Genomic DNA, 23,984 nt, shown 5'->3' with positions numbered 1-23,984 from the left:
CCCCTTTATGATTACCCCACACCTATTTTCCCCCTTAAACCCTGTCTTATTCATTCGCTGTCTCTCAGTGGCTCCTAAGGCCATTGCACTTCATCCTCCAATGGTTTGTAATAACCGAACTATAAAGAGATACTCATCGTGCGGTAGTAATCTGCATAAAACTGTCTTTTTCAGCCTATATCTTCGAAAACCTTACTGAAATTATTCTCAAACATTGGTATTAGGCCATCTCTACCTAGGCAGCGTGGGATTGGTCTGTCCCATCGTCCATCATGCTGGCATGTGAGGAGCGCAGAGCCCAGCAGGTAAAAGCCTCTTTTACAGTGGATCGCCACAGTTATTCCATAGCTGAACACTTCAGGGTAACGTAGGCCAGACTGGCGCACACCGTTCTCCACATGCCCGGGGTCAGAACAGTTTACCACTAGGGAAAAAAGCAGAAGTTACATTTAAAGACAAAATTATACATTAAAATGCCTCACCGCTTTGTGAAGATAAGAGAGAGAGCTACGATATCAGCCTGTAACTAAAATCAATCTAATCGCACTGTGGTGTACAGGGTGGGGAAGCAAAATTTACAATGAACATTTAGTTGTTTTTTCACAGCAGGCACTACGTCAATTGTTTTGAAACCAAACATATATTGATGTCATAATCATACCTAACACTATTATCCATACCTTTTCAGAAACTTTTGCCCATATGAGTAATCAGGAAAGCAAACGTCAAAGAGTGTGTGATTTGCTGAATGCACTCGTCACACCAAAGGAGATTTCAAAAATAGTTGGAGTGTCCATAAAGACTGTTTATAATGGAAAGAAGAGAATGACTATGAGCAAAACTATTACGAGAAAGTCTGGAAGATACTATTAAAGAAGAATGGGAGAAGCTGTCACCCGAATATTTGAGGAACACTTGCGCAAGTTTCAGGAAGCGTGTGAAGGCAGTTATTGAGAAAGAAGGAGGACACATAGAATAAAAACATTTTCTATGATGTAAATTTTCTTGTGGCAAATAAATTCTCATGACTTTCAATAAACTAATTGGTCATACACTGTCTTTCAATCCCTGCCTCAAAATATTGTAAATTTTGCTTCCCCACCCTGTAGCCTTCACTTCACTAGACTGTCACGAGTGAAAAGGGCTGTGCATGTTGAGTGGACTAAACCCAGTATTACACATTCAGATTGTCCTTGTGGCTCTGTAACGCTCTTTTCTGATGTTCCTCTAAATGCCTCTTTTGTCATACATATCGGCCTTTTTTTCGTGGAGCTTGTCTTTGTTCTCTCCTTTGGATCCTCTACCCTGCTCTGCTCTCTGGGTGGATGCCAGTCCAATAAAAGTGCAATTTTATTTTCCACATGTCACTGGGGAGACTGACATTCACTCAAATTCAAGTCTATGGGGGACATGCATGTGTGAGTATGTGTGTCTGCTGGCACCCTATGGGAACAAAGAAAGTTTCAGTCTCATAATTGACAGCTGCTGCTGGGAAGGAGAGAGACCGGGATCGGGTAAAGAAAAAGAAAGTGAGTGAGATGAGGAGAGCAAGCAAGCGAGGACGAATCCCTTCAATGGAAAAACCCATGTGAGCAACTATGTCGTATCGATCTGCTCTCATGACTGTGCAGAATGCCTGTGTGTGAGTGCGTTTTAGTATATCATAACTCTAACACTGTCTGAAGAGACTTGTAGTGCAACCACCACGCATGGTTAGCAGAGGAGAAAACATGCCTTTGGACAAAAATCCAGTTGTGTGTGTGCATTTGTTACCTTATTTTTAGACACACATACTGCAGATCAATAGTAAGTGTGTGTTAATGCTACCATTACTGAGTTATCTATTTTACAGTCTGCTGGTACCAAATTCAGCCGAAAATGTTCTCGGTGACAAGAAACAAGGGAAGAAATACACAATACGAGGCTGAACTTCTCATAAAAAAAGATGAGAACAGCTACAGGGTGGGGAAGCAAAATTTACAATGAACATTTAGTTGTTTTTTCTCAGCAGGCACTACGTCAATTGTTTTGAAACCAAACATATATTGATGTCATAATCATACCTAACACTATTATCCATACCTTTTCAGAAACTTTTGCCCATATGAGTAATCAGGAAAGCAAACGTCAAAGAGTGTGTGATTTGCTGAACGCACTCGTTACACCAAAGGAGATTTCAAAAATAGTTGGAGTGTCCATAAAGACTGTTTATAATGTAAAGAAGAGAATGACTATGAGCAAAACTATTAGGAGAAAGTCTGGAAGATACTATTAAAGAAGAATGGGAGAAGTTGTCACCTGAATATCTGAGGAACACTTGCGCAAGTTTCAGGAAGTGTGTGAAGGCAGTTATTGAGAAAGAAGGAGGACACATAGAATAAAAACATTTTCTATGATGTAAATTTTCTTGTGGCAAATAAATTCTCATGACTTTCAATAAACTAATTGGTCATACACTGTCTTTCAATCCCTGCCTCAAAATATTGTAAATTTTGCTTCCCAAACCTGTAACATTTGAGTATGTGCCGAATGCTAATAAATCTATAGGCTTTAACAGGTGTACTGACACTGTGAACATGTGTCTGCACAAAAAGACCATAAGCGAACCAAAACAAAAACCGAGTGCACAGTCTGATGTACATGTATGCGTCAATATGTGTTTGTGACCTTTGCAGACGGGTAGGGGACTGCTCCATTGTCCGTTGAGTCGGCACTGAGCGCGTGCATTTCCACTGAGGATGTAACCTCTGTTGCAGGTGAAGTTGACAACATCATTGAGGTTGAACTCGCTGCCATTGGTCCGGCCATTGGCTGGGTTGCCGGGGTGACCACAAGTTATAGCTGAGGGAATGGAGGGTAGAAAGAACGATGATGAGAAAGTGGAGGTGGAAAAAAAAAAGTAATATGTGAAGCATGGTGGCATTTTCACCCTTTTTGTGATATTTTCAACTTTTTGTTAGAACTTCACAGAAACTGTACAAGGAGTCACTGAAAATGGCATTTAAACTTTTGAAGACCTAAAATATGCAGTTTCAGTGAAGTGTTTTACATTGTTCGGCCTTATAAAAGACCAATTTGAAAGAATAATGACGCACAAATTACCTACAGCGATCACGGCTGTATCAAATACTCACGGACACAGACGGGGGTTGTTCCAGACCACCGATGGTCTTGCTGGCAGATTCTGACTGATGTTCCAATAAGGCGATATCCTAACATGCACTGATACACCACTGTGTCACGGTAACTAGAGCCATCCCCGCTAATGTGACCATTCACTATAGGATCTGGAGAGTCACAGTGACCAGCTACAAGAGAACATAACAGGGATTAATGTAGCATCATGAAAATTACTTTAGCTATTATGTTCCAATTGTTATGACTTGAGAGCGTCATTTTTAAGCCCATTGACCAAACAGTTAGACTGTCAAAAGATAAACATGAGCTGGTAAAATAGTCAAACAAGTGAATCTCAGGGGAGTGACATTAGCAGTACATCTTCAAGCCAATGTTGAAAAATCACTTTGGTTCAGAGACTCCAGTCCTAATGTTGGAGTAATTACACATGCAATAATGATCTGTTAACCCTTTCATGCACTGTCCACTCCAGTGGACAGTTCTTCTCCAGCTGTTCTCGTGTATATTCATGGGTTTTGTTGTTTTAGTTCCATATCAGCCAACACAGTGGACGCTTATGCACCTTCCCATACACTGTAATTCAGATCATTACTGTAACTTTACTGTTCTTGATAAACCTGATCTGCAGTAACATGTTTGAGTGTAAATCAATTGTTATTTGTTAGACAAAAAGGTTTTTTTTTTGCATATTATCTCCATGAAGTGAGTAATCACCAGCATTAGAATATGTTAAAATGTGAGAAGACATCAGATTAGCAGCATTAAAAATGTTTTTATTTCATTGTTTTCATATCACTTTCTGATATTCGGTTTTAAACACATGTTTCTTTACTTCAAAAATTAAATGCATGGATATTTTTGTAACTCCATAGAAAAAAAAAAAAACTCGATCGCATTGTTTTTTTCATGGCTAAACAATGAAGAAAAAAATCTTGACTAAGGTTCTCATAATTCGTGCATGAAACGGTTAAATTCAGCACATTTAATGATTTCTCTGTGTTAACAAAAGTGGCCTAGAAATACTACATCCTTTTATGATATCTGAAACCCTGCATGCAAATTGCTAAAAACACCTTGAGACCCTGAATTTAATTCAATAATTTATGTTACCAATAATTTATGTTGCCCATAAAGTTGGAATGATTTTCTTTTCAGACATATTCCTCTTTTTATCCCAATTTATGCATATCAGACCAAATGAAATGACTACATACTGAGTCCCAGTTACACGTTATCTCTCAAGAATAAATGACATTGTCACATTCATTTCATTAGAAGAAGTAAAACATTTTATTCCCACTTAATGGAGAATAGTGTAGTAAAAGACCAACCACCTTCACGGTCAGTTCCCCTTTTCACATTTGAGTCTCACTTAGACCCAGTACTTTCTGATGGAGCTCACCCACTAATATGTTTTCTTCTCAAATAATTTCATATACTTGACAAAATTATATTTTTGAAGTAGATGCAGGCATATACAGCATTGATTATTTTGGAGAACTCAAATGAGATTTTTGTTGATATAATTCCGATATTTCTATCACTTTTCTAAACACCATCCACTCAGACTCGTTATCCCAGATGTCTAATTTTAACTGTACACAGCAGTAAACATGTTTGGACGTAATCTGTGTAAAAGTAATCTGTGTAATCGATATCTGTGCATCTTATATACATCACACTGACGACTGGAGCACTGTGGAAAATGTCATTCCAATTAGACTCAAATACAGTAAGAATCAGCCTTTACAGCTTTGCAAGGAATAGATAAAAGGTGAAAATAAATGACCATTATTTGTACCAAAGGCTGACCACTGAAAGACAACAGGCAGACAAAAGGATAGAAAAATAGATAGAAATGTCTGTTTAAGAAATATAGGCTTCTTATTCATGAATGCAACTCCAAGGCTGACTTACTGGAGTGGAATGTGCTTGTAGAATCTAAATTAATCATCTCTGGTCAGTGCTTGCTGGAGGTCTAAATCAGGTTCTTAACATTTTAAGTAATAGATGAGAATTACCGCCTCACAGTTGTATACTTCTGCGCACCAGTCAAGTTGTAGTCGAAACTCATATAAAAGGAATTTAACAAAAGGTATTAAATGTGCTTTTTGTTGATATATTGAAGTGCAGGATTCCAGCGCTGTCTTCAGTTTGAAACAGTTTTTTTTAGAGGTGTATGGTGTTGAATAAATGACCAGAAAAGTGGAACATTATGAACATTATGTTGTCTCAGTGAATTTGACCTTTGAGTTTTTGGAAATAAAATGTCATCACATTACCATTTGTGTGAAATTTGGTCTGAATTAGTGTATCAACTCCCCAGTAATGCCTAAAAATATGCATAGTGAAGTCACAGAAACCCCAACCTTCGACCGCCAAATTCTAATCACTTGAGACTAAGTGAACATTTGAGGCAGATGAGTTGAAATTCCCTCCAGTCATTTCTGATACTGGGTCCATCAGAATAGGACCGAACAAATATCTCAGTAGTGAGACCTTCAGTGAGTCGTGTACAGTTACTTATTTGTAGTCTAATTTTCATGGACATTACTTTGACACCTGCAGTAATCTGATGTATGTAGATATCATCTGTATGAAATGCACTGACTCATAAAATCTTAATAGTATATAGAATGACATACCTAGACATCTGGTCTCTGTTCCACTCCACAGCCCGTTAGCGCCACACTCTCTCACGTGTGACCCCACCAGTGTGTAACCATGGTTACACATGAAGATTGCTGTTGCTCCAAATGTGGTTAATGTCCCCAGTTTGGTACCAAAAGGTGGAGAAGGAAGCTCACCACAAGAGATAACTAAAGGATAAAATAACGGCGATTAAAAATGATTACACAGACATTGTAAAGTTGCAGTGTTATGAAGCCACTGGACTGAGGTGTTAGTAGTCATTGTTTAGCGTGTATAAAAATGAATTTATAAAACAATAAGTAAAACAAGTGGTGCCAGGCACAACAAACCCCGCCCCTCACACATATTGTAGCTTATTTTGGCATCGATCCAGCTGATGTCATCATGTCTATGCGTGCGCTGATGTCAGCATATCAATTGCCTTTATATAGCCTATGTGCCAAGTTTGAAGTACATTGAAATAAAATTGATGTTTTTATAGACATGTGAAATTTCACCCATTGTAAGTAAATGGGAGAGGAAAATTTTTTTTTTTTTTTAATTATTCAAAAATTTCAGCTTTGACCTACTTTTCCCAAAATGTAACCACATCTATTCTGGATCACTGGCAATCTATAAACCAAATTTGGTATGAATTCACCCAATAGTTTTGCTACTACAAACATTTGAAATTTTGCCTATTATAAGTAAATGGGGAAACAGTATTTTAAAAATTCATATAAAAATTGTATTTTGACCTACTGCTCCCAAAATGTAATCAGATCTATTCCGGATCACTGGCAATCTGTAAACTAAATTTGGCATGAATTCAACTAATAGTTTTGCTCCTATAGTGGTAACAAACAAACAAACAAACAAACAAACATACAAACCAAACCAAAAACAATACCCCTTGCCTCCCTTTTGGGGGGCGGGTAATAAAAAACTGTCACCCCAAGTTTAACCACTTTCATACTCTTTCCCCTGCAGCCCTAGACAGACTGTTCTCAAACCAGTACTCATCTTGAAGAAGACATCTATTACATTGCAAGCCTCCTTGGAGCAGCAGTGTTAGGTAGGTCAACACAAATACTGGAATATGAAGAAGTGCTTTTTGAAACCACTGCTCTAATGTTAGATAAATTTCAATTTTTAATCATCTGGTAAACTCTTCAAGTGTGCACATTTCACTCTTTCAATGGCACGTCATATATTATGCAACACTAAGAAAGTCTGCATTGAAAAGTTTTCAAAGTCACAATGTTCACTTACAACTTCCCTTTATGAAATAAGCAGCAAAGGCATATTGCAGAGTAACACTCCATTTGAAAAACCAATCTTCCACTATTGCCCACATATACTCCACATTTAGCAAGTGCTGGCTGTATTCAGTTACAGTCCCAAGACAGTGTGCAGTGGTTAAGTTCCTAAGGCGTTTTGAAACACATACTATACCCCAGCTAACTCGTTTTAAAAAAAGTACTACTAAGACACATTTTCCCTCACATGCTGTCACTTTTCTACCATCTCACCGACAAAACCTGTGGAGTTCCTGTTACAGATCGCTAAGTTTCCATGGAATTCAAAAGCACACCTTTTCTTAACACAAAAGACGTGAAATAACTTCCTCTGACTATTCCAGTTGTTTTTTTTCTGCACTGAAGTGGGTACATTGTTCTCGTAAGTCATTGAGGAAAAGTTGATCCATGCAACAACCATCCAGATTTGTTCTTGTGGTAGTCTTTTTGCAGAGCATATGGTCCCTACAAGTATGTGTGTGTCTGTGTTTTATTTCTTGCTAATATGAAAAATATGTATATGCACAAATAAAGTTGAAATATATATTTCAAGGCTCTGTGTCTGTGAGGATATGAAGTTGTATGTTATTCTATAATGGAGGGGTGTAATCTTGTTCAGGGAATGAGGTACTGTCTAGAATACTGACAAATAAATCTTAAAAATTGAGAAAATGTTATGACAGTTGGGATGCCTTTTTATTGCAGAAATGTCAAGGCTTTCCAGTATGATGTATGTTTTAGTACTTACTCTTGCATGTAGCTGGGTCATCTGAGCCCTCCCAAGTCCCGTTGGCAAGACAACGAAGAGTCCGGTGCCCCATCCCCAAATAATACCCCGTTGAGCATTCTAGCATCACCACCGAACCAAACTCTCCCAGCCTACCAGAGACCAGGCGGTAGGTCATGTGATCTGTCAAGGTGCCTTCAATGCTGGGGCAGTGGACAGCTGGAAAATAAAATTTCAACACTTTATGTCTTTGTTTTTAGCTTCTGTTTGTTTACTCTTGGCTATTCACTACCATATGGTTTCACTCTGCATTCTGCCCATACTATACTTATAGTTTATTTCCTAATTTAACAAGAATGTGCTTTGATGAGGATCATCAATGCAAGTTGCAAACATGCATGATTTCAACAATATTTTATTGCAATTTCAGACAAAGGATTTCTAGCAGGCAAACAAATCTCTCATCTCTATGAAAGACTCTCACCAGATACCTTTCAAAATACCTATGATATCAAAGAAAAATGGGAATTGGAATCAAATATTGTTATAGAAGACGAATTGTGGGACAAATTATGTAATATTAGTCATAAAGGCATCAATAGTCAGCAGTGGAGGGAATTTGATTGGAAACTCAAGACCAGATTTTTTCACACTCCTTTGGTTATATCTCATTTTGTCAAGGATCCATCTACAGCTTTATGCTGGAGAAATTGTGGTTAAACAGGTGACCATACACACATATTTTGGGACTGTCCGAGCTTGTTTATATACTGGAAAAATATCAAAGAAGAAATTGAAAGAATTGTAAAAAGAGAAGTCCCTTTGAATGTTTTGTTCTATTTACTTGGAGTCATACCGGTCAATGATTTTAATACAGAGCAGAGATATATTTTACATATTTTACTATTGATTGCTAAAAAAATAGTAACAGTAAATTGGAAGAGTGTCAAATCACTAACTGCAATAGAATGGAAACAAAGACTGAAACAAGTGTACACTATGGAAAGAATGATCGCATCATTACAAATGAAAATGGATCTTTTTAAGCGGAGATGGCACATGGTCGAAGACTATTTATATAATTAAACTTTTTGGGTTGTTGACGAGAATTGCTCTTATAAGCCCTGAAATGAGGCGTTTTCTATTTATATAGATGTATGCATATGCATACAAATATATGAATATTTCGATATTTGGTAATGTATCTATAGATGTAGTATAATATTTGTAACAATAATAATACTATGTGGTGTAATTTATTTTTTTTATTTATGTCTTGTCTCAGATGTTTTGTTCTGTTTTATATTGTGCAAAAATCTAAATAAAAAGTAAAAAACAAACAAACAAAAAAAAAAACGTTTAATCTATATTAGTATTTAATGTGACAATAAATGAAAAGAGACAAGGACCACATATTGAAAAATATACCAGGACAAAAGTGATCACAGATCTACTGGATATTTAAAAGCGGCTTAAGGCCATTGTCCAGTATCTATGAGCCTATTTATAAGCTCATGAGCCAATAAGTTAGAAATGTGACCAGAATTTAGGCTGATTATAGACACTAGACTCCAAAGAAATCATCATTCAAAATATGCTGTCGACTCTAAAATGATATAGTCTAGAAATAACACCAGCTAATAGTGCTGTGAACATTTGTGCCTGCAATCTGCTCCGTTGTAAGGACCTATCCACAAATGATTTTGTGCTAATGATATGCTGGTGCAAAACAGCAAGAGAGTTTTACACCTGAGTACAATTTGCCCTATTTTTGGGTTCGATATGAGGAGCTGTATGTGGTGTTTTGGTCTTTTCTCCACTTTACAGCACTCAGATTGGTCCATAATCAAAACTGCAGAGAGCAAAAACCCTGCAATCATCTGTGTTTAATTTCCAGAGATCACAATCACAAACCATCTCACGAGCCAAAGGTATAGAGGACACAGATGGTTTTAGTTTCAATCTTTGAATCAATCTTGTTAATGTGTTAAGCTGAATTTTTGAGTTTTGTTGCATCTGACCTGTCCTAAAGCCATACAAATGCATTTATATTACTAGTATTTTTTTAATATCCCTTGTTACTGTCCTTGAACTAGACTAATATACTTACGTAGACATCTGGGGGGTGAGGCAGCGTTGCTCCAGCTGCCGTCCTCCAAACACACTACTGTCATTTGAACACCAGGGTCAAGGTGGAAACCATGGTTACACTGGTAGGTCACCTGGCTACCGACTGTGTACTGGTAAGCATGGAAGCTGCCGTTGCCCAGTGATTCCGGGATTCCACATGAGACAGCTGCCAGTCACAACAACACACAGTGAGAATGAGCAACATTTATCATAATTCAACTTCTCAAAAGGGGATGTGTTTCTTTTTCTACCTTGACAAAAAGGTGGAGGTGCGTCCCACTGGAAAAGCCCGTTGGGGTGGAGCCTGCAGGTGGCATTACCTGCACCTATCAAACGGTAGCCACGGTTACAGTAAAACTGAAGTCTGCTGCCTGGGCGAAGTTTGGTTCGGTTGACCACGCCCCCATTCAATGGAGGATCATTGATGCTACAGTAGGCAGCTGGGAAAACAAAAACAGAAACAAACAGGCGTCAGTAAAAATTGAAGGTTTGTTGATGTTTGCTGAGAATTAGTTATTTTGGAAGTCACTTTATAAGCAGAGGTGCAGGCTGTGATATTTAGTGACATCTAGTGGTGAGTCAGGAGAATGCAACACTCTGAATATCTCTCACCCTCACAAACCTGGCTGCAAAAAATGTCAAATTAAAGCCGTATCAGGAACCAATGAATGTTTTTTGTTTTTTTTTTTTTCATTCAGGGCTGTTTATGATATATGTGATCCACACTCAGACTAGGTGATAGTTAACCCTAGATGCTAATACGCCATGAAAGCATTGGGTATTTGACATTTTGCTCTGTTGTGTTCTGTTTTGTGTGCGGGGATTCAGCAGGGTTGTTGTGTTTGTGTGAATTTGGGTTAATGTGTGTGTATGGCAATGTTTATTGGCCTTTTTATGTTTGTTTTTATATAGATGCAGAAAAAATTATTAGACCACCCTTGTTTTCTTCAATTTCTTGTTCATTTTAATGCCTGGTACAACTAAAGGTACATTTGTTTGGACAAATATAACAATAACAACAAAAATAGCTCATAAGAGTTTAATTTCAGAGCTGATATCTATCTATTTTCTATGTTTCCTTGATAATAACCAAAATCACTTCAGTTTTTACATCAGTGTCTATGCCATTGTACTGACAAAAACAGTGCTTTTAGGCATTCCATGTTTTCTTTTCTGTCTATTTTAGTCACATGATACACACAGGAGTTAGTACTTGGTTGCATAACCATTGTTTTTGATGACTTTTGATGGTCTAATAATTGCATTTGTTGAGACACACAATAAACAAAACCTAGAGGCTGAACAAGGCCTTATCTGTTTATCTCTGGTTGGAAATGTCCGAATGTACTGCTGTACTAAAACTTACACCTGTTTACGTAAAACCACTTACTGTCTTCTTCAACTCTGCCAGAGCAAACTTCCTGCCACGCTACAATATTATACCTTGTGTTAACTCTCAGGTCCCCCTTAATGTTACATTGCACCTTTAAGATATTTCCATCATTATTAGGGATGCCCGATATTGGCATAAAAATGTAATATCGGTGAATATCGTTATCGTTTTTTTTGCCTATCATTAAAACCGATAAAATAATGCCTTGATTTCGTCCACATTTACCGACTCGTAAATGAAGCATTGTTTGTAGCTGAAAGAAATGTGCAGTTTCCAAAATTGTACAGTAGAGTTGCCACACTGTAATAGACTCATGGAGGGAGGGAGAGAAAATAAATAAATATGGCATTTTTTCCAAAACTTAAGTTGAAGTATGTATTCTTTGCACAGACAGTGTTTACATTTTGAAAGCCTTGTTGCATTTGAGAATGCATCCAATGGGGCATCACAATAAAATTAGGCATGATGTGTTAATTCCATGACAGGAGATATGTGATGTTACCTAAAATTAGTTTAATATCCCACATATATCGGCAGCAGTATCGGTAGATATCGGAATCGGAAATTAAGCGTTGGATAATATCAGCATATCGGTTTTTGGCAAAAAAGCCAATATCGGACATCCCTAATCATTATGTTATTGTTTTTACACTCAGCCAGAGTAATAGTTTTATACAGGGTGGGGAAGCAAAATTTACAATGAACATTTAGTTGTTTTTTCTCAGCAGGCACTACGTCAATTGTTTTGAAACCAAACATATATTGATGTCATAATCATACCTAACACTATTATCCATACCTTTTCAGAAACTTTTGCCCATATGAGTAATCAGGAAAGCAAACGTCAAAGAGTGTGTGATTTACTGAATGCACTCGTCACACCAAAGGAGATTTCAAAAATAGTTGGAGTGTCCATAAAGACTGTTTATAATGTAAAGAAGAGAATGACTATGAGCAAAACTATTACGAGAAAGTCTGGAAGATACTATTAAAGAAGAATGGGAGAAGTTGACACCCAAATATTTGAGGAACACTTGCGCAAGTTTCAGGAAGCGTGTGAAGGCAGTTATTGAGAAAGAAGGAGGACACATAGAATAAAAACATTTTCTATTATGTCAATTTTCTTGTGGCAAATAAATTCTCATGACTTTCAATAAACTAATTGGTCATACACTGTTTTTCAATCCTTGCCTCAAAATATTGTAAATTTTGCTTCCCCACCCTGTACACTATGACACACTGAAACCAGACACAGACGAAACAAGCTACATACGGAATCCTATGAAACAGGAGTTAAAAAAAAAAAAAAAGGAAATGATTGTGAGACCTTTATGAGTCATGCAGTGCTTTTTTGTCTTCCTGGGCCTGAAAATAAAAACATAACTGCTAGAGCATGGAGAACAATCTTTACATCCAGCCAAACATCCCACAGTGAGTCACTTGGCTCTGCCTGCGCTGTGCGATGTGGTCATTGCTCTACCTGGACTTGGCTCCTCTCCCATCTGGCTTCAGACCGGTGTAATGACTTTCCCACCCGAGTCAGGACAACAGCCACTCCATAAGTTTGATGTTCATTTACAGAAATACCTTTTAAACAACTAGCTTATGTTACCCTCTCACCCATTGAGGCCAAAGCCTATTTTTTGCTCCATGTGCTCTAAAATGAGTCTGATGTATCTGCACCACAAATTTTACATCTTATCATAACGTTTCTATCTAAAACACCGCTCTGTAATGGCAGAGATTTTCTTCTGATGGGAAAACTCTTGCCCATCAGCACCTTATAGCAGAATGATCGTAATTTTAATAAGTCGACATTAAAAGCTCTTGATTTTAGGTCACACAGTTTCAGAAGCAAAGTTATTGTTTAATACTTGCTCATTGCACCAGCTTGTTTACTGAAACTATCTGGGTTGAAATAAAACTCCAACCACTCTGCAACAAACACTGACAATAAATATGTCAAAACTAGAAATGTACTAGAGCACACACCTCTACCAAGGCCACACATCTTCTGAAACTTTCTTGGTTTGTTTGTTGGTTTCTTTGCCAGCAAGACTATGCAAACAACTGCAAGGATTTTCTCATGCATTTCTCTGCCAAGACCTGCAGTCTTATTCCATCAACTCAGTGTCAGATTCTAAGATCTGTCACTTTTCATTTATCTCCTCCAAATTTAATAGTTTTGTTTGTTTTTTTTAACCCATGCCCTACCCTTCCACCAAGTCTCATAACAATCTGTGAAGCAGTTTTTGAGAAATCCTGCCAACTCATAAACCAAATGAAAAAACACAGACAATTACAACAACATCCTGAAATTAACCAAAGACTATTCCACTGTTATTCTGACAGAAACAGAAAACAAGATAATGACACGAGCTGAATTTATTCTGTTTGGCAATGTGATAAGGATTAGTAGTGTTAATATCTGTCAGCTGTAGAGGAAGTACAATTCAGAGGCAAATAACCACAGTACAATGTAGAATTGTTTTCTCTGTGCTGTGCTATTTAAGGGATCGTGACCTAAATCCGCCTCTTATGGAAGAAATCAGTTATTTGACAAAGGATAATTATTGAAAGTAGATGTTAATGATTTTTGAAAATGATCTCTCAAGTGTATGAGAAGAACTTAGGAGTAACAAGTGTCTTGTTGTACAGAAATAACAATTTCAGTCATTGTCCAAGTCAAGTATTCAGCAAAGCCATGTAATTCATTCAAGCTCTGGTGTCTACACCTTCGTCTAAACCAGAACTGATACAAAAACCTAATGTGACGGATGTTTCTCCCAGTTGTACCTACCCTAAGAAAAACAGACGGCCTCCTGACAGACTGTCATAGTAACCCTTTCATGCATAAATTATGAGAACATTAGGCAAATTTTTTTTTTTTTATTGAGTGTTTTTATTCCTTCTTTGGCATGAAAAAAAAAAAAAAATTACGACCCAGTTTTTTTTTTTTTTTTCTCATGGAGTTAAAAAATATCCATGCATTTAATTTTTGAAGTATAGAAACATGTGTTTAAAACCCATTATCAGAAAGTGAGATGAAAGCAATGAAATAAAAACATTTTAATGCTGCTAATCTGATGTCTTCTCACATTTTAACATATTCTAATGCTAGTTATTACTCACATCATGGAGACAATATACAAAAAAAAAAAAAAGAAAAAAAAACAACTTTTTGTCTAACAAATAACAATTGATTTACACTAAAACATATTACTTCAGATCAGGTTTTTCAAGAACAGCAAAGTTACAGTAATGGTATGAATGTCAGTGTATGGGATGATGCATAAGTGTCCACTGTGTTGGCTGATATGGAACTAAAACAACAAAACCCATGAATATACACGAGAACAGCTGGAGAAAAACTGTCCACTGTAGTGACCAGTATGCATGAAAGGGTTAATATAGAGATTAACCCTCAACATCGGGGCAGAATAATCCCCAGGGTTTGGTCTGGGAATTGAGGTAGCCTACCCTCTTTTCCCTGGTAAGGCAAGCATTCAACTATTTAAAAAAAAGAGTGTATTTAAAGCTATACCGTATGATGTGGCATTTTTACACTTTTCTTTTGTCATCTTAAAATGCTCCTAATAAGTGTGTGTCAAACTAAAATGTAAAAGAAATCCACCAGGTATTGAAACTCAAAAATGTTTAATTCTCATATATTTCTAATAACAGTCTGACCAATCATTTTAGTCGGTCCGAATGAAATAATTGGCCGAACCTGACTGAGCCTCCTGTCAATCATGCATTACGGCCGTCCCGCATCTGATCCATTATCGCCATCTCACATCCGATATGTGTCCCTCTGAATCTGACACTTCACTGGCGCTGCTTCTCCTGTCACTGACCACAGTCTACTGTCTAGGATGTGTTTGGATAGAACTGACATGCACATGTGGAAGGGATTAAAGGGATTTATGAACAGAAACGACAACTGAGGGGCACAAACAGGAGTCTGATGAATGAAGGATGGAGATAAAAGTCCAGAAGTCAGCTGTACTGGACTGAACAGGTCTGCATAAAGCTCAGCTTTTATGACGGTGGGACTCATACAGGTACATGTACATGGTGTCACACATGTAAGATGATGTAGGATGATAATTGTATGGACTATGGAACTTCAAATGTCCACGGAAAATTCGCGGAGGCCGCGTGTTCACAGTGCGCACGCCCATCCCCTGGGCACTGCAGTGAAGACACTGACCCAGTACTGCACAGACCAGGTCTACTGATGGAACAGGAGCCGCGGACCCACGGCAGGCGGATGATGCATCTGATTACTGAGGGCCAAAACGGACCGGACCTCCACCTCTGCTTCCTCCTCCATTTCCATCACGCATCAGGTGAGAGGAGGAGGAGCCTCAGAGCTCAGGCAGAGGGAAGGGGGCGGGGCTTTGGAGGGAGGCGGGTTGTTCATGTTCAAACTTTTACTAAGTGCTGTAAGAAATGCCACATCGGTAGGTAGAGCTTTAAAACAGAGTCTTTTATTAATAGATACTGCAACTGTGAAGTGTTTTACTTTTGTTGAGGTAACGTCCAAAGTATAGGGGGAGGAATATGGTGTGTATTGATGGAATTGAGATCTTAAGTTGTCCTTTATGAGACACGATCATGCCCCTCCCACCTTTGTTGTATTTACGGTCAATGTGTTCTAATCTGTATAAAAAGGTGCAGGTGGTAACAATACATGCCCCATGTGTGACTCTACCTGGTCTCTGTTTCTTTATTTGTTGTGATCACAAGGAGTTGAGTGAGTATACAACAATTCGTTTATTCATTTATTTAGTCTTCTTGAGTACTGGGGGGGGGGTATCAGAGCCTATCCCAGCTACCAATGGGTGAAGGCAGGTACACCCTGGAAATATAGAGAGCCCCACACCGGCTGGAACCGGATCCAAACTCAGGACCTTCTTTAACACGCCAAATTACTACGTTTAAATGAAGTACATCTGGTGACTTTACAGTTTTACTATAACTTTTAATAGACCTTCCCATTTTATCCATTTGACAGCTACAATTTTAGCTCAGTTTTATCTGGTTAATTCAACACCGAGAGATTTATTTCCATACAGAACAAACCTTGCTGGGAAAAATATTATCGATTCTACCTTCATATCTGACATCTACTAAAAATGACTAATTTCCTAACTTCACAAACACAAAAGCAGCAAAGAGATTACTGCTAAAAAAAAGGAAACACAGAGAGAGAAAGAGGGGTAGAATTTTAAGGACGTGCACCGTGACGCCAGAGCGCAAGTGATGAGGATACTGCTGTCTTTAGAAAGGTCAGTTAATAAATAAATGTGACACAATTTAGAACAATGGCACTGAACACAAGCATGGAGAATGTGAGGAATGACAAGAATATGGCAAAGGTCATTACAGAGTAAAGTGTGGCCATCACAAACCCCCAGAGGCACACACTTTCACCGTGAGTGGATTTAGTTAATCCAACCTCAGAGTGAACACACTAGTTAGATATAGATATAGACACAGATATAGATATAGATATAGATATAGATAGTTATAGGTATAGATTGAGATACTGGTATAGGTATAGATAGAGATAGAGTTATAGGTATAAATATAGATATAGATACAGATATAGTTACAGGTATAGATAGAGATAGAGTTATGGGTATAGATAGAGACAGAGATAGAGTTATAGGTATAGATAGAGATAGTGAGAGAGTTATAGGTATAGACATAGATATAGATACAGACAGAGATACAGTTATAGGTATAGATAGAGACAGAGATAGAGTTATAGGTATAGCTATAGATAGAGAAAGAGATACAGTTATAGGTATAGGTATAGATAGAGATATAGGTATAGTTATAGATACAGACATAAATATAGATATAAGTATAGATATAGTTATAGACAACCAACCAACTGAAATAACAGGCAGATTGCGAGTTTTCTTACACATATAACCTACATTACTGGCACTAACGTTCAACTGAACCAAACTGTCGGCAGTCTCAGAATTCGTGAACATCCCCATACACTGGGGCACCGTAAAGTGGGGACAAATGTGACAAATTCATGGGGCCCAGCATTTGTGGGGAGGGCATAGAGCAGTGGAGGGGGTCCAGTGGATACAGGTTAGAAGTTGTGAAAATTTGGTGTAACATCCATTGTATAATAGAGGAAAATAACGTATTTAACCCCCCCCCCCCTTTCTATTTTTTGGACAAATCGCACCCTGGATATATGTATAGATATAGATATAGGTATAGATATACATATACATATAGTTTTAGGTATAGATTTAACATATAAGTATACTTATAGATATATAGGTGTAGATATAGATATAGATACAAATATAGATGTAGATATACAGAGACAGAGATAAAGACAGAGATACTGTGCAGATCAAATATTTTATTCCAGGGGTCATCAACTACATCACCCCTAACTAGGTTTCCCATGAGCCACATTTTTTCTAAAACAAGTTAGAAAGCTGTAACATGTTTTACCACTTAATTATTAAAAGACACAACAGTTAAACAACTCAGGGTACTTGGGCTCCTGTTGTACAAGATCATAGTGAAGTTTGTTGAAAACACAATAAAATATTTTGTGAAGCATATTATTATTTTTTTTTAAATCAAATTTTAAAACCTTCCTAAGTAGAACTGAATGGGACATTGTTCTCATTTTAACATCTAATTACTGACAGTACTGAAAGACCAGGAAAGGAATGAATGGAAAAAAAAACATGAATAAGAAAAAAACAATTAATGTTTTAACAACCTTCACAGTAACTTAAATATAGATTAAATTTATAAGGTGCTTTTGATTGTACCATGAAAATGAGGTAGAATGCAAAGTTTACAAGCCACATTTGAAGGCACCATAACAAACAGCAAGGAAGACGAACACAACGAGGGAAGGAGGAATTATGGCTGAAATCTGTCATTCCATCAGCAGGAACACACTTTCAGGAGAAAGTGTCGGCTCCTTCAATACAGGAAGACAAATATGGTAAATATATACAGGGTGGGGAAGCAAAATTTACAATATTTTGAGGCAGGGATTGAAAGACAGTGTATGACCAATTAGTTTATTGAAAGTCATGAGAATTTATTTGCCACAAGAAAATTTACATCATAGAAAATGTTTTTATTCTATGTGTCCTCCTTTCTCAATAACTGCCTTCACACGCTTCCTGAAACTTGCGCAAGTGTTCCTCAAATATTCGGGTGACAACTTCTCCCATTCTTCTTTAATAGTATCTTCCAGACTTTCTCGTAATAGTTTTGCTCATAGTCATTCTCTTCTTTCCATTATAAACAGTCTTTATGGACACTCCAACTATTTTTGAAATCTCCTTTGGTGTGACGAGTGCATTCAGCAAATCACACACTCTTTGACGTTTGCTTTCCTGATTACTCATATGGGCAAAAGTTTCTGAACAGGTATGGATAATAGTGTTAGGTATGATTATGACATCAATATATGTTTGGTTTCAAAACAATTGACGTAGTGCCTGCTGAGAAAAAACAACTAAATGTTCATTGTAAATTTTGCTTCCCCACCCTGTATTAACTCTATGGACCTCTCGGGCCATTTTTTGTCATTTATCATTGTTGATTTGGTGATGATTATGGCTGCGTTACAGATTATGGCATGAATTTCTGTCATAATCTGTAATCTGTAAATAAATAAAAAAATAAATATCCAATCTCTATTACTCTTACAGGTCTATTACACAATAATGATACTTTTTACACTGTTTAGAGACCCTTCAGCCAAAAATAAACATGAATCTCTTAAAGGGGTCATATTTTGCTAAGTCTTTGGTACATTTATTTGTGTATTTGGACACTAATAGTTCCAAAAATTTGAATTTGAACCCTCCACGTGCTGCAAAACTATCTTTACATTCATTTTAGCGGAAATCAAGTAGATTTCTACAACTTGTTTTAATTCCTGCTTAATTTGTTACGTTTTATAGCTAGTTACATCACAACATTTGCACATATAAGGTCAAGACTTCCAACGAACATTTCTCAGAGTACGATATAATTGTTTGTCAGCAGCAGCGGTTGTAGTCCATACTGAAAATATGTCCAAACTTTTAGCCGATTACCTAAAATGTTCAGTAATTGGTTGAACAGGACAGAGCAGCACAGCCAACAACCTGGAGGGGGTGGGGCGTGAAGTGACTCATTTACATTTAAAGGGCCAGCGCTCAAAACAACCTTTCTGGTGTCATTACTCAGAAATAGGGTTGAAGATGGACCTGTGGAGTTAAATTAATGAAGAATTCAGACCCAAACATAGCATTTACAGTTTATGTAGACCACAGGGAAATGTTTTAAAATGCATAATTCCACTTAAGCAAAGCAAAATATCACTCCTTTAATCCATTCGGCTCTGCTTAAAACTACCATATGTTTATTATGTTTCAGGATTTTGACTTTTTAAATGTCAATTTGAATATGTGCCACTTGTTTTTATTTTTAAAAAAAAGAAAAAAAAAAAGACATATTTAAGCCTCCGGTATCCCGTCCAGCAAGGCCCTTACGAAGCACCAAGTGTGCCTTTTTGGCACACTTGTGGAATTCCACACTTTGTGGAATAATGTCAACATTTTTTTCATACAGTTTGTTTTTAATTCTTTTACACTTTTTTCTATTTCATCAACTTGAGCTGTAAATAAAAATACCAAATACTCAATAATTGTCACATTTTTTAACCCTTTAAATGCCGTGTTTGTAATGTAAACAAACCTTTTTTTTTTTGGATGCAAAATATATATATATATATTTTTTTCAATATACTACATAAAAAGTGGATAACATATTATTTGATTTTTGCAGCCTGGCATATGTCAATGATTAACTCCAACATCGGCTAATTTGCATTATTATTTTTGGCGCTAGGTCAAATGTTCAAAAATACTAGCATCTGTCACCAAGTGTGCGTAAAATGCACACATATAGATCAAACTATTAAATATTATATTTTGATTTATTTTTTTGCTCTAATTTGATTTTATTTGTGTAAATCAAGCTCAGCCCTAATCATACATATCAAATGGAAGGAATAGTGCGTTTTAGGCACACTTGGGAGACAGAAGCTAGTCTTGTAATTTTCTTTTGTTTACAATGTGCAAATTTTAGTTGGTGGCCAGAATTTTAAAGATCATGCAAAAATGAAAAACTTTTGAATTCTAACCTTATTTAAATTGTGAAAAATAATATGAAGTTTTTTTAAAACAAAGTGCAAAGTGTGCCTAAAAGGCGCACCCGGATACCGGAGGGTTAATCTTGGACATTTTAAAGATCAGCAATAACACTGATTTCATTGCATTAGTAATTCATGTGCAGTGCAGAACCCTCATTGATTTACACTGAAACCACATTTTTAATCTCACATAAAAAAAAAAAAAAAAAAAAAAAAAAAACGCACACTAATACAGTGAAATCAGTGTTGTTGTTACTTTTAGACATATGACTCTAATCACCAGTAACAATCATATCAGTTTTGAGCAGAGCTGAAGTGGTTTGAGAAATGAATGCAGAAAACAACATAAAAACATCGATGTATGATGATTTATAGTGGTATTTTATGCATGTTTAGTTTCCCCAGAGGGTAGGGTTAATATTCTGTGGGCAGGCTTTAGATGGGTAAGCTTTAGTGGGCCAGATGTGGCAGTAGGATGCAAGCTGACTATGACTGCTTTACTCTATGAATAGTTTCCTCCAATATGTAACTGCATCATAGCACTGCAAGGGTGTTAATGGCAGTAGGTTAAAAAAAAAAAAAAAAGGAAAAATCACTGCCATAAATTTCCACTCTCTGTATAGCTGCTGTTGTCAGTGCAATACTACACCATAGGGAGAAGACAATACTATTACTTCAGGCAATTGTGCTGATATAACCCCAAACTAAAATATATAACGGTGTAGAGAGACTGGAGACTGACCTTGTGACTCACTGTTCTCAAGCCCTAACAGGATCACTGTCGCTGAAATTTGTATTTTATAAGATTGAAACTGTGGTGATGTTGATCAAATTTATCACAATTTAAAAGCCCATAATTAACAAGTGGTTAAAAAAAAAAAAAAATCTAAATCCTACACAGCTAATGGTTTTGAAAACTACAGATTTGGCAAGACACACTGAGACAATACAACTTCTCTGAAACAAATTGTCAAATTAACAAATCGGACTTTCTAATTGTCTTAATTAGCATGATGCATCAAACAGAACACTTCCAGTTATAAATGTTTTCCAAATGACCGTGGCTTTGGTACCTACACTCCTGATGCATCAATTCATTTTCACGAAGGAAGAAACCAAGGTTGATTATTCACACTAACAAAGACAAATGGTTTAAATCTACATTAGCAAAAGGCTTTCAGCTTTGTTGTTTGGATAAAAATGACTGAGAATGTGTAAAACAGAGAAAAGCAGAGGAAGCCATTATTGTGATGTCAAACTGTTATTTGCTTCAAGTTTCCTTATTGGCAGGTAATTCATATTACACTGACAAATAATTCAAAAATCACATTAAACAGACAAATAATACAGAACGGAAATGGAATTTAAAAAGTTGCATAGCCTATAATTTTGAGAATGATTATAGTATGTCTACAGTAAACAGTACAATGGATTTGACTGATACAATATTTGAGTATTCACCCCACACTACTAATTCCTTCTCTGAAAAAATTAACAAAATATCACCGTGAATATCTTGGTTCACAGTGACATATTTCCCAACCTAAATCAGAACAGCAGACATCTGCGACTGTCAGATTTATCTTCTCCTGAATGTCTGGTGGGATCCTCATAGCAGGTGGTCATTATTATTGTCAATCACCTGCCTTTTTTTTTTATCGAACCAAATAAGTGGTCTGATTTTGTTTTCCGAAAGAAGAACACAGAATAAAAACAGCCTGAAACCTACTTAAAAACACTGAAATTACCTTCAGTGCATATGGTGCATTTCCATCCAGATGTTTCTGTTAAATTTACATTTTTCACATTTAAAAACCCAAGTAAAATTCTGAATATTTCAAAAACACACAAACTGTGTCATATCATTGTCAGGTAAATACAAATATTGTCAGTGCTGTCAAAACAGATGGCAAATACAGGGTGGGGAAGCAAAATTTACAATGAACATTTAGTTGTTTTTTCTCAGCAGGCACTACGTCAATTGTTTTGAAACTAAACATATATTGATGTCATAATCATACCTAACACTATTATCCATACCTTTCCAGAAACTTTTGCCCATATGAGTAATCAGGAAAGCAAACGTCAAAGAGTGTGTGATTTGCTGAATGCACTCGTCACACCAAAGGAGATTTCAAAAATAATTGGAGTATCCATAAAGACTGTTTATAATGTAAAGAAGAGAATGACTATGAGCAAAACTATTACGAGAAAGTCTGGAAGTGGAGGAAGCAACAAAAAACGTACCAAAGCTTTTATTAAAGCTCTCAAATCCAAAATCCTAAAGGATCCAAGCAAATCCATGAGAAAAATGGCAACTGAGCTTGAGGTAGACAACAAGACCGTTAGAAATGCAGTAAAATAGGATTTGAAGTTAAAATCTTACACAAGAACACCAAAACACTTGTTGACAATCGCTATGAAGGAAAAGAGATTGAAAAGGTGCAAGAAAATTATTACATGGTTCAAGAAAAAGTCCTCCATTGTAACGATCTTTTCAGATGAAAAGATCTTCACTGTCGATGCTGTTCTGAACCGCAGAAATGACAGATTTATCGCAAAATCTCCTTTGGTGTGACGAGTGCATTCAGCAAATCACACACTCTTTGACGTTTGCTTTCCTGATTACTCATATGGGCAAAAGTTTCTGAAAAGGTATGGATAATAGTGTTAGGTATGATTATGACATCAATATATGTTTGGTTTCAAAACAATTGACGTAGTGCCTGCTGAGAAAAAACAACTAAATGTTCATTGTAAATTTTGCTTCCCCACCCTGTAAGTGGTGCCAGGCACAACAGACCCCGCCCCTTGCATGTATTTCACTCATTATAAGCAAATGGGAAGATTTAAAAAAAAATCATAAAAAATTTGAACTTTGAACTATTTTTCCCAAAATGTAATGAGATCTATTCTGGGTCACTGGCAATCTATAAACCCAATTTGGTATGAATTGAACCAGTAGTTTTGCTCCTAAAATATTAACCAACAAACTGAACCAAAAACAATACCCCTTGCCTCCCCTTCGGAGGGTGGGGTAATATTAATAATAATATAATAATCATATGTGTCTGGATGTGTTCACTGAATAAACAAACTAAATGCTCACATAATATGGAAAATATCAAAAGAACTCCAGTGAAAAACTGCAGAACGAAACACAGGCTTTGACAAACCATACGAGTTTGAAACAACACCATATGATGCAGACCAGTGAATCACTTCAGGTTTATCACATCAATCAGCTCCTTAAACAACAGCTCATCTAATTATTGTATGAAACACTATATCTAATGGGACACGGAAGCTCTTTATATTTGCACAAAACCAGTGGATGGAGATGCATGTAAATTAGCATTTTCTTTTGCTGATTTTTTGAAAATCCAGCTAAAACTTGGATGGGCAGGGTTTATGATGCATTCTAAAGATCTTTAAGGGTTAAGAGGGGCCGGCGTC

General features: G+C 36.7%; 1 protein-coding gene across 1 annotated transcript in view; it reads right to left on the bottom strand.

Annotated features, from left to right (window-relative positions):
- Window positions 1-23,984, bottom strand: part of LOC115411411 (CUB and sushi domain-containing protein 1-like) — a 692,182-nt gene that overhangs the window by 46,588 nt on the left and 621,610 nt on the right. Inside the window, exons 52-58 of the mRNA XM_030123526.1 lie at window positions 10,176-10,364; window positions 9,905-10,090; window positions 7,816-8,013; window positions 5,784-5,957; window positions 3,135-3,308; window positions 2,668-2,841; window positions 236-424 (exon numbers count right to left, since the gene is read on the bottom strand). Coding sequence (XP_029979386.1) covers window positions 236-424; window positions 2,668-2,841; window positions 3,135-3,308; window positions 5,784-5,957; window positions 7,816-8,013; window positions 9,905-10,090; window positions 10,176-10,364 — 1,284 coding nt within the window. The remainder of the gene's footprint in view (window positions 1-235; window positions 425-2,667; window positions 2,842-3,134; window positions 3,309-5,783; window positions 5,958-7,815; window positions 8,014-9,904; window positions 10,091-10,175; window positions 10,365-23,984) is intronic.

The sequence above is a fragment of the Sphaeramia orbicularis genome, chromosome 3, assembly GCF_902148855.1.
Source record: "Sphaeramia orbicularis chromosome 3, fSphaOr1.1, whole genome shotgun sequence".
Lineage (NCBI taxonomy): Eukaryota > Metazoa > Chordata > Actinopteri > Kurtiformes > Apogonidae > Sphaeramia > Sphaeramia orbicularis.
This window is presented reverse-complemented; position numbering and strand designations above follow the sequence as displayed.